Source organism: Bacillus rossius, chromosome 8 (assembly GCF_032445375.1).
Source record: "Bacillus rossius redtenbacheri isolate Brsri chromosome 8, Brsri_v3, whole genome shotgun sequence".
Taxonomy (NCBI): Eukaryota; Metazoa; Arthropoda; class Insecta; order Phasmatodea; family Bacillidae; genus Bacillus; species Bacillus rossius.
This window is the reverse complement of record NC_086336.1, coordinates 38,752,805-38,765,427: the sequence shown is the minus strand read 5'-3', so window position 1 is coordinate 38,765,427 and position 12,623 is coordinate 38,752,805. Positions and strand designations below refer to the sequence as shown.

General features: G+C 34.7%; 1 protein-coding gene across 2 annotated transcripts in view; it reads right to left on the bottom strand.

The window, feature by feature from the left end:
- Positions 1 to 3,970: 3,970 nt before the first annotated feature.
- Positions 3,971 to 12,623, bottom strand: part of LOC134534762 (zinc finger protein on ecdysone puffs) — a 66,954-nt gene continuing 58,301 nt past the window's right edge. For both annotated transcript variants that reach the window (XM_063373301.1, XM_063373302.1), the window contains exons 10-14: positions 11,765 to 11,855; positions 11,217 to 11,498; positions 10,973 to 11,109; positions 7,831 to 7,923; positions 3,971 to 4,869 (exon numbers count right to left, since the gene is read on the bottom strand). In XM_063373301.1, the coding sequence (XP_063229371.1) occupies positions 4,429 to 4,869; positions 7,831 to 7,923; positions 10,973 to 11,109; positions 11,217 to 11,498; positions 11,765 to 11,855 (1,044 nt within the window). In that variant the 3' untranslated portion in view covers positions 3,971 to 4,428. The remainder of the gene's footprint in view (positions 4,870 to 7,830; positions 7,924 to 10,972; positions 11,110 to 11,216; positions 11,499 to 11,764; positions 11,856 to 12,623) is intronic.

Sequence of the window (12,623 nt, the reverse complement as noted above, 5' to 3'; positions counted from 1 at the left end):
GTTGGCACTAGGTGGTTATCTCTCACTGAATCGGTAAACAGGGTTTTAGAGCAATGGGAAGCACTGAAGATAATGTTTCATGTTGGGGAAGATACCAATGCTAGTGGAAACCATGACAGTAGATTTATTGGTGTGAAAACTGTGATGGAAAGTGGCCCTTCAAAACTGTATCTTTTGTTTTTGAAAAACATACTACCAGTTTTCATCAAATACAATGTAATGCTACAGCAAGAAGCTTCATACATACACAAAGTTGCTAGACTACTAAATTCTTTGCTCATGGATTTACTAGTGAGGTTTATCAAACCTGATTCTTTGGGAAAGCAGTCTAAAAGTGGTTTGAAATGTCTTGCAGATATAAATGTTGAAACAGAAAAATTCAAAAACTTAATGATGACCTTGTGATTGGTGTTGCAACAAGGCAGTACATGAAACAGGCAAGTACAATTGGGTCTTTGTCTGCTGACAACATTAACAAGTTTTATAAATGTGTGAGAAATTTCTATGCTGCAGCATGCACGTATATTTTCGACAAGTTTCCCATTTCTGACCCTGTTTTGAAACATGCAGAAGTTGTGGATATTTCAACAAGAAGAACTGTTTCATTTTCATCAGAACTTTTCTTTGTTGACTTATTTCCAAACCTATTTTCTAGCTGTGATAAAGATAGATTGGAAGTTGAGTTTTCTTTCTACCAGGGAGATCCCCTAAATAAAGACATTTTGCAGACAGAAAGAATGGATATTGCGTGGGCAAAAATGTCCAAATTAAAGGATGCATCAGGGTGTAACAAGTACAAAGAACTTCCTAAGGTTATGCTTACAGTGCTTGTTATACCACAGCAATGCTGCGACTGAGCGCATATTCAGCATTGTTCGCAAAAACCATACAGACTTCCGAAGCAACTTGAATACAAAGACTCTTAGTGCACTGTTGGTGGAAAAAACAAACATGGTATCATGCTCTGAACTATGTTACCAAAAACACTTTTCAAAGAAGGATCTCATGAGCGCCAAACAAGCAACAAAAAATATGCTGTAAGACAAATACATAAGTATTACTGGTTTTATGTTAACAATTCAGCTCGGATCTTGCGTACACATTTATCTAATTTAAGGTAAGATATATTAAGTTCTTTAAATGTTTCTCTTATATGTATTTTGAGTGAATATTTTCTCTAAATTGCAAGTTACCTTTAATGTAAGACCGTGTTTTGATTGTTTAGTGTGTTTAGCAGACATTATTTGTTCAAATATGGTATCAACCCTCCCCAGTCTCCTATTTCAGAAAAGGTTCCTTAAAATAATAGTGGTATTTCCACCAGGAAAATGGTTTAAATAGCACCATTTTGCACTTACTTAACAAAATCCCCCCCCCCCCCCCCGGTTCACTCTTTATTATGCCAAATGTTGCTCACTTCTGACAGGCACTCCACAAGGTTGGCATCTCTGCAGAAGGTAATGTTTAGACAAGACTTGCCCAGGGCCTGGTTGATAAAAGTGAAAACATTTCCTGCCCTGCATCTCTACACGCTTCCCGTGTATCAGCTTTATAACTTAATCTAAAGCTGGCCGTTAAAAATCTTTACGAACACACATTATCAGAATTGAGGGGAACACGTACCTAGTTCAGCATACATCTATACTGTTTCAGATTTTTTTTTTAAAGCTCTGTTCAAAGCTTAGTTGAAACACTACATGCTCTACCTACAAATTGCGTCACTTATATTTGAGTTGTTTACTGGCGATACTCCACAGGATAAACGAGGGAGGGGGAGAGTGTGCGTGACATGCATTAAGATAATACTAACGCCGACTTGCACAGTCATGACTTGAGGCAAAGTTTGGAAAAAGGAGGGAGGTGGGGCAAGTTCTCACGGAAGGAAGTTCACGATGCAGGGGGGAGGGAATGTAATGTTTGAATGTTAATGGGGGGGGGGGGGGGGGGGACAAATTAGTTTGTGTCGCTGAGTATGGAGAAGGGGAGGCAAGCCATACGTCGACGCCGCAGTCACCGGCACACGCTAGCCAGCCGGACGAGCTTCGTGCGCACCCACTTTACGTTGCAGAAGCTACCGCCCCACATTTTTAAATGTAATGTCTTTTTTTATGCTTATAGGAACAAAATTAAAACAAAATATACGCTTAGAATGTATTCGTAAAATAGCTGCTTTGTTAAATCCGGGCTCTAGTGTAGTGGAATTGCAAGTTTCTGCAAAAGGGGGTGACAGCCATAGGCCAGTAATTTGTTTTTCTTAGAGGCACAAGGGCACATGCGGTTTTTGTCCTAATCGTCAGTAGTGGAATCTGGAAATGATGCGATTGATCATAAATAAGAAGCTAGCTATATGCATACACACATAATCTTGTATTTGTTGTGTATTATGTGAATATAGGTATTTTAAATATACAGTCAAACCTCTATATCTATCGAACTCGCATATATCGATTGTCCGTGTTTATCGTATACTCTCTACGGTCCCGGCAAAATTGCCATACAACTAAGGTTAAAAAAGTCCGCTTGTACCGATGTTCGAATTATCGTTTTGTCCGCATTGATCGTACAAAATATGTGGTCCCGTCACTATAAATTATAATAGATGATCGTTTAACCATAAAGATTTTGCAGAAATATACATTTCTTAGTAAGAAACCGTCATAAAAACAGTAACGATAGTATATGGTAGTAAAAATCACCTTAAATCTGCAGCCAAGTAATGGAGCACGTAAATATGAAGAAAAGACAAATGAACAACAACTTACGAATAAATTGGATGATGTACCATAACTACAGTACAAACCCAATTGTTATCCTAAGATAATTACCATAAAAAGAACTAAAGATTCTTTGTCGATACCATAATTACCACAGAAGCACGATAGCTACCACATTTGCACTACAGTTACCGTAACAACCGAGATGTATATTTACCGTGACGGTAATGTATTTATTTATGACATATTAAAATTAAAGAACTTTTTGAAAAATAGGATGTTAAATTTTTATATGTACGTTTGGCACATGTTGCGAAGAAATAATGCGATCTGAAAGAATGCAGTACTACTACGAAAAGTGAAAAGGGTAATTGTGGATTTTTAGGTTATGGCAGTCTCTCTCGTTTTTCAGTAATATCGGCCGAAAATTAACAAGCGTATCTGAAGTCGGCAGAAATGCCGATTCAACTAAATATTGGCAAAATCGGCTTCTTCAGTACAGCTTTACATTTTATGACATGAGTAAACATACCTATTTCAGACTTCAGGATATTGAAAAAGACTTTAATTTCCATGTAGATTTATAGTGCGCATGTTTTTTTTTTTTTTGCAAGTGTAAATTAAATTAAGTAAAATACTTCCATTTTTATTTATTTTTCAACTGATTTAACTTTAATGACAAGTAACTGATATATTTCTGACACTAATTTTGAGGTTGAAATATTTTTTTAAAATTCTTAGAGTGAAGTCCACATCTATTGAATGTCCGCATCTACTGAATTTTTTTGTTGGTCCCCTGAAAAACGATAGATAGAGGTTTGACTGTATACGTAATAAATATTGTAAGTCCTCTATCCATAACAACATTGAATTGCCACCAATATATTTTTCTTAGAAAATTCCTAATTTAATTATATGCATAACTGTGTAACTAATATTTGACGATAGAATCAAATGTTATAACACACACAGCAATTAATTTACTGTCGTTAGACTAACTTTGGTGACTCGAGTGTGGCCTTACTATTACATTACTTTCGCAATATTATGCATACACTGAAGGTCAACAAATAAAACAGTAACTGGTACTCTAAATACAATGCATAAATCCACAAATATTAAATTCCATACTTAATAATTAATTAGCATTCATAAAACCCTGGGTCAGTAACAATGCCAAAAAATAATAACGCATAGGCAAAGTGTTTAAAAGTTAAAAATTACTCGGTAACATGCAGAAAAAATAACACACTACATACAAATCAGAAAAAATTTATTAACATACCATCAAAAAAGTATTGTAGATTATCAGTCACAATCACATTAATCTGTTGAAACTAAAAACAAAAAGCTGAACACATGTAAAATAATAATTTGCATTTTATCTATAACTCATTGTTCTACTTTACGTTTTCTAAGTAAAATTCCATTTTGGTCGCTAATACCATTCTACAAAATTTTTGTAACTTTTTTACTTAACCATACGACCAATTAAGAAATATTTATACGTGTTACAAAAAATTACTGGGAACATCAACTAAAATCAGATAAGAGAGATTCTACATACTAAATTATGCTAGGTATTTTCTTATATCCTATCAACTTGTTTTCATCATAGTTAAAACATGATCGCAGCCCTAAACAGCTGCAACACTATTAAACAACAATACACAAAGCACATATTAAGCTGAAGTATGGAGGATAGAAAATTATTTTATTTCCTCCTGCGGCCAGCCCGCGACCTTATAGCAACATTACCCTTGCCGCCATGACCTCTGACTGCTCCACGAGAAGCCTTCTCGCCCTTGTCAACTGCTGGTGCTTCTTCCTCTCCTTCCTGCTCTACGTCTACAGAATCCAGCAAGTTGCCCAAATCACGATCCACTTCTTCCCAAATCGGATCATCTGTGTCTACAGGCTTTTTATTTTTATCCTTTCCTGGATTCTCACTGTTCGAGTCTTCAGCTTCGTATGGATCATACTTTTTATCTCCGTCATCTTCTTTCCCTTCATCTGCTTTGGAATCACCCTCATCGTCGCTCTTCTTTGAAGGAAGCACAACATCACTATCATCAAGATTCTTTGAGGTCATTACCTTGCGACGTTTCCAGTTACCTTCATCATCAACGCTATCTTCAACAGCTGATCGTTTCTCCTGGAAAATGTTTTTTACACATAACTTGAAAATGTACAGCAGCATTGTAAAATTTAACAAAATATGCATCATAAAATATTCAAGTGATCGTATCACCTAAATATAAAATGACAATTATCATCCTTTAATTGTTGCACATTTACCTGAATACTGAATAGGTTTTTTTTCAAGATTAGAGCATGAAAATTCATATTGGTCTTTGGGGTATCATGATGAGATTCACATTACTGATATTTTCTCCTACTTGCCATTTAAGTTCATGCAACACTATATCATGGATAATTTATTTCAGTAACATCAATAATTTGGATACAATTAAATAAAGTAAAATTTAAATGTATTCAAACTAAATCTTGGTTGGTATTCAGGCTTCAAAAAATTACAGCAGAGAAGAAATTTCCAGAGGAAAACTAGACAGCATCAAGAAATATTTAGGGTCTAAAATTTCAAACATTTCTATACTTTTACTATTAAAAGGAAACATTGTGTCATTATAATTATGTAGGTGCGAATTACCACAAACTAAGGTTAATTTTATTCAATCATATAACATCAAAATAAAAACCAAACGCCTAGTTTGCAAAAAGTGTCAAAATTAGCTGATATTAAAACTTTTAACTTATGTTATTCAAGACAGCCAAGTACCCATTCTGCAATATTACAAAAACATTTAGAGAGTGGACACAATTCCTTCCTCTACAGTTTCGCGACAGTAATGAAATAACTTTAATTATTTTTTTTTTTGTGTTTCAAATGCTCGATGAAACGCTTGTTTGTGCCTTTAAATGTTTTATATTATCCTTAGAGAGGCATTAATTTATAGCATTTGTGATAACACAAATTCCTATGCCTATTTCAAATTTTTTTTTGGGAGAAAATCCTAATTTTTCAATTTTGATAAAATACTGGGTATTCACCTCCAAACACTCAGGATACGGTGAAACTGATGTTTAAAAATGAAAAACAGAGATATATATATATATATAAATTTTGGCCAAAAAATTAAAGTGTCTCTATACATTATTTTTCTACCTATAGTTTGGTTTCTATCCATCCGTAACGTCATTAGTCTGCCGTTTTCAAAATATGTTAACATTAACAATTCTAACAATTCTAAACTATGTGAATGCAAGCAGCCAGATGCTGAAAGCTACCCAATCAATAGTTTGTTCAATATTTGAGTTCTCTATGCAGTGTTCTGTTTATAGAGAAATTGTGTTTATAATATTGCTGAACCAAAACACAATTTACTTGACTGCATTAACAACAAAAACTAATGAATGAATAACTAGGGTTTAAATATGTAAATAAGAGCTTATTTTATTTTGGAATACAGCATTAAAAAAAATCATTTTTTTTATAAATGGATTGAATTTCTTGATCAGCATGTGGAGTAGCAGTTCTGGGGAACTGATACAAAAGTTTGGTTGGTTAAGTTAGGTTAGCTGCAAAATTAAAACACAATGCTTTATTTCATAATTTAAATATTTTAACAAATATTCTTCCATATATTTACTGTAGCTGACTTAACCTAACAACTTTTTTCTTTACATTAGTCTTAACTTTCCAGAAGCTGTTACATTATGTGAAAGGAATTTTTTCAGTGGGATTCCATCATTTTTACTATTTAAATTTGATATTCCTATTCACAAATAATATGCTATTTGTATTCAAACTAAAAAACCAATATTCGCACTGGCCTAATTAATAGCCAGCAACCATCTAACTAAGAAGGGCTTCTTTTATATCTGTAGTTTATGGATACTTCATGCTCATTTAGTGTATATCATGTTTGAAGATTTTTGTTAAATTGATAAATAATGGCAATTAAAGTGTATATTTCTCCTGGCATATGTAAAAGAAAGCAACCTGCACTATAATGTGATGCACTACCTGCTGGTGTTCATTAAGCCTGTGATCATGACTCCACATAAAAAAATTAAAATTACTAAGCAGTTTTTTTAAAATACGTATTCTAAAGTGCTTATGACCCGCGGTACACAGCGTACAGAGGAATTTTGGTATACTATGCTTGCTATACTGCTTTTGATCAATTCTATTTACAGTTTTTCAGGGTCCCTATCGATTGGTATTCTTCCTCCATTTCATTTTCACATCTTTTATCATATGTTTATCTATTATGTTAAAGAAAACTGCAGCTGATTCAGATGTTTTTTTATATCTTGTGTCCACTTATTTTATAGTTTCAAGAACATAATTTTTTTTTCATTATTTAATAATACTGCAATTAGTGTTGATGTTAATTAAATAGTTTGTAGTAATACAGCTATCATTAACGTAGTGGCAAGCAGGAAAAAATAATTAACAAAGTGAATCTCATCATGATACCTGAAAACACAACAAATTTTTATGCCTAAGTAAGGGAAGAATCCACACCAACCATTTGGGTAAATGTACAGTACGTGATGCTCAGTTTGCATTAGGTACTATTACAATATACAATAGTTAAAGAATCTTTATATATATATATATATATATATATATATATATAAAAGTGACAGCAACAATGCCTGAACTGCAGCCTTAAAATAACATATGTCAACTATTATGAATATATTTGTTACAGTGTTTAAGTCAGGTGGTGATGGCTTCAATTCCTGAGACAGTGCAAACACAAATAAGACTTCTCTGCAGACACAAATTCTAGAATAAAACATTTTAAGTGATTTCAGCAAATTGTGGAGACTAAAAATAATTCAACAAAGAAACCTTGATTTGCTAACTGCCAAGTCACTTTTTCAAATTGACACTAATTTTTGTAATTATTTTAGAAGTCTTAACATTTTTTAAACTGTGAACAAATAGCTCATTCCATATGTGCTACTGATGGTAATATAATGTGTAGAGTATAGCACAAATTCAATGTTCAAACTAATATAATCTGTACTTTCTCTTAGCACAATACCTAATAGTACATAAAAATAATTTGTTTGAACTTACAGCTTCACCACCTGTTTCTGGCTTTTCTTTTTTTACATCATCCTTTATTCGCTTCTGAGCCTCACGTCTCTCTTTGGCTTCCTGGGCACGAGCCTGTAAATGAACACTTTGTACAATTTGTACACACAAGTGAAATGATCAAAACAATAAGACATATTATTCACACTAATTGTAAGTTCTCATAAAGTTAAAATTTACTAGGAAAAGACAACATTCATGGAAAGTACTCTAAAAATGCAGAACACCTGTAACTTTTTTCATAAATACAGCATTGGCTTGAACATAAAATAAAAGTAAAAAAAAAAAAAAAAAAACTCAATCCAGAATACTTTGTATCTTTTAGAGCATATAGAAAGTTATAGGTTTATTTTATTTATCTAAAAATAAAAAATAAAAAAAATATATTATTTAAGTCATAGTTGTTTCCAGACAGAAAATTCCTCTTTGTATGTGTATTAGGTATTAAACTAGGTACGTTATTAATTAGTCTTTGGGGGATATATGAAACTTTCTCTACGTGTAAGAGACTTTTCAAGAAGACTGTTTATCATAAAGATGCTTAAGTTATGGGGGAGCCCAAGATTCACACCAGTACATTTCACGGCCCGAACAGTTCCGTTGTTCACAGATGTTCGCAGCTTGCTTGTGTAACTTTGGTAGAACATATTAAAGGGTAAAAAAAGGGGGTTGTCTGTATAGCCGGTTTACGGACGATAATTTTACGTGATAACATCATAAGAAAACATTGATGAAACATTGCATACTTTTTAATTTTCAAATATTGTTTACAGTTTTTGCAAATTTAATTTAAATAATTTGTTTAAATATAATCATGAACAATTAGTTAAAAAGCCCGCCTTAACCTGTAGATTTTTTGACACTTCTGACATTGCGCTTTTCCTGCTAGGGTGAATGTGGGTCACGGGAAAAACTCAGAGATGCCTGGAGATGCGACACGTTCACACACACGAACATGTGTCTTGTGAATGGGCTTTTTGGCACCGGGTGATTTTATTAAAGCTTGCCTGAAAAATTTGTCAGTTTTATTATTGGATTTTAAGTTTCGCTTAATACGAATAACTTCTTGTTTACTTTTTGCTGTTTCAAAACGCAAATCAATGAGGAGAGTTTTCAGAACTGCATTTTCACTTCTTAAGTAATCCATCATAAAACAAAGCGATTCAACTTTCCTAATTAAATCTTCAAATTTGACTTCCATTGTAATTTGTTGCAGACTTCCATCTGGACTAGATCCCATTAATTTGGGAGAGGTTCCAGACACAATCATTTGGTCTGTTTGTTCTAGACGTAACGAAAATACTTAATTCTAGGGCAGAATAGAATCCTGAGAATTGGATTAATTAGATAATTAAGAGTTGGATTTTGAAACTATTTTTCTGGAGGCGATCGAAACATGGTCGCACGTGCGTCTAGTTAAGAGAATGAAGTAGACGTTTAATGTTGGGATAATGAAAACCCTGAGAAATCAGGCTGATTAGTTAACGAGAAGTTAATAGTGATGATTAATGATGAAATTCACTAGGCATGCGATGGCCTCACACACACCCACGTAGACTTAAAACATACACAATGATGGCAAGGAGCGTGCACGCACACACGTCCGTCAGGATCAAATGCTTAGCCGCTACCAAATACAAACATTTTAATTTTTACTCAACATAGAAAATAAAAGGTGCTCACTTATTAAAAAAAATAACAAAAGTACACTAATGTAGGCGTGGATATGTGGAGTAATATACATTCATTTAACAAAAGAGTTGATTTTTTTAAACACCGTAGTTAATATTTTTAATTTCTTGTACATTATTTTATTTTTATCCTTTGACACCTAGATTTGGATTCAAGGGATAGATGTAACATACTGTTTGGGATTCAAAATTCGAGATTATGATTCAACCCACCACAAATATTTATATTTAACGTGCTACTAATAAAATTAAATGAGGCATTAAAAAAAATTAAGTCAACAAAGGGCTGCTGAGAATTTAAGGTTTAGTGACTTCCAGTAATGTTACTGTTTATTTCAGGACATTTGTAGTGAGTTTATAGAAATGCAGATACTCTGTATGTATGCTTCTTTACTTAAATTTTTACTAATGTATGACTGTTGCTCTGTTATTATTTGAGTGCAAATATAAATAAACATTGATGCACATCAAAAGTGGAATTACAGACATGCCAATTTCTTTGTCCCCCTGCTCCCTCTACCCAGCCTTGGCACTGGCCGCCTATCTCAGTCTGGGTGCATGCTGCTGAACGTTCACCATTCCAAAAACATGCCCGGCCCAGTGCTGCTGCACGGACTACAGAGTCACCTTACTGCACAAGGGAAGAGCACCTACACAACATGCTCTACCAATCAGCACCACGCTCGTTACTCCTCCTCACCTCAAATTTGTGATAAAAGATGGCACAGCAGCTGTGTGCTGCCTAACCATTGACCTGCCTTATCGCCTTGGAACTTTACATCTTGGCTTGTTTCATCCTATACTTGCCAGAACTGCCTGCATTTCAAGACCTGTTACCTTCAGCTACAAGAGCCTGCCCGCTGCCGCCAACTGTCTGCCACAGATTCTAACGTTATTTTAAGATTGCCCTATCTCGACCATCTGTTTTCGGACGTGTCGTGACTGTCATTGAAAGTTACCTGCTGCCAACCATTCATTTCCGGACGTGTCCAACCTGTCTGTAAAGACGCGCCTCTGCGTTATTACGCAGCTGGCACAACCGGATGACTACAAGATTGTCGTAGGCAGTCCATTTCCCAATCTGTCTTGTGTTGTTATTTCAGTTGGCACTATATGGGCAGCTGTCAGCGTGTGTCAAGGGGGCCACATTCAGTTCTGACTGAAGCTTTGTGCATACTCTGGCGGGCAACCCCTGGCAGGGTAATAATACCCCTGCAAGACACTCCGTTGTGTCACCTGCACTCGAGTGTGCCTCTCACGACTTGCCCGTGCCTCAAAGACTAGACTTGTTTGTGGCAAGGTGACACCAAGACCCACACGAGCATCTCAACCCCTCATCACCCTCTTCCCAGAGTAGTGGGGAAGCATATCTTAACATTAAACATGTAGCACATTAACTAAATTATCCTTAAAGAATTAAATGGCGGCCATACCTGGGTCTTCAAAAGAGCAATGAAATTATTGTAATGTCCTAAAGTACGACAGTGGGTAAGAGCATCATCCTGAGAACGGAAGAAACGCTGGCAAGCTCGGCACAGATGACCTGTCAGTTCCTTCAGGAGCTGTTGACCTTTAACAAAAAAACTATATCTTCAAACCAGCTCCTAGACATACAACTCCCACAAAGAAAGAAAGAAAGGAAAAAAGAAGAAGAAGAAGCAGGAGTCTTGCACCTACCTACTGGCGTGTCAGGATTGTACTTAGGAATACGATAGCGGGCATTTCCAGGTGCAGAAGCGTTAGTCCCTTGTGCGGTCGGTCGCTCTTCTGTGGCCTCCTGACCATCCTCTGGCTTGGATTCAGCAGTATTATTTTCTGCTGTTTTATCTCCCTCACCCTCACCCTCAGCTTTTTCTGCTCCCTCATCATCCTTATCCTTCACCTTCTCTCGCACTTCCTTAATGTCATTCTCTTCCTGTTCTCGTGTCCGCACTTTCATTTCCTTGCCAAGCATGTCACCTGTGGAAAAAGTCACAAACCTCACTTAAAAATACAGTGGTCATTACAATAGTTTGTATAATCAAAACCCAGAAAAAAAAAAAATATATATATATACATATAAAGAATATAAAAGTTATAATTAATATCAACTGGAAAAAAATTTATTTTACAATGTGTTAAATATTACTCTATAAAAATATGAATTCAAGTGATTCAATTGGTGCCAGATTAAGGATAAAGCCATAAAATGCTAGTTTTAAGACCTTTCACTGTACTCTACTTACCATAACTGCCAGTCTCCTGTGAAATGAAATCCTCCAACGTGAACTCATCATCAGATCCGCCTATTCGCTTTTTGCGTGCTTCTGCAGCTTTCTATAAAACCAAATAAAAAGTAATATTAATAATTAGCATAATACTTACACAACACAATGAGAAAGCTTCACTACAGCCACTTAAAAGAAACTAACATATACACACACAAAAAAAAAGTCAACATGGGATGCTGAAAACTATTCTTCAAATTCATTAACAAAATCAAGCAGTGACCAAATGTTAATACTAAAAAAATGAATAATTTAACATTTTAAAGACTGTCAACAAAGCTGTGGTTAATGAACCAAAATTACATGTTTTTACCATCATTTTATTATTTAATTTTTAAAACTTTTTAAGTAACTTATTTTTATTATTGCCTATTACAGTAGAACCCGTTTATAGTGAACCCGCCTATAATGAATTCCCGTTTATAGTGAATTTCCGTCTCGGTCCCGGCAAAATGATGTGAGGTTATGTATTAATTTATTGGATATAGCGCACAACTTTTGTCAATGTTGATACGTTTTCCCGTGTACCACGAACAAATTTTGCGGTATTTATTTACTTGGGCGGTATTTCCGAAAAAAAATGTTAAAAATCCGAAAATACCTTTATTTTATGCTCTTCAACTTCCTCTTTTCATTAAAAGCGGCGGAGATTAGAAATTCGAAATACTTTAGGAGATAACGAATTTTTAAATTTCTTCATATGTAGTTGAGCGGTATTTGCGAAAAAAAATGTTAAAAATCCGAAAATACCTTTATTATATGCTCTTCAACCTCCTCTTTTCATTAAAAGCGGCGGAGATTAGAAATTCTAAATACT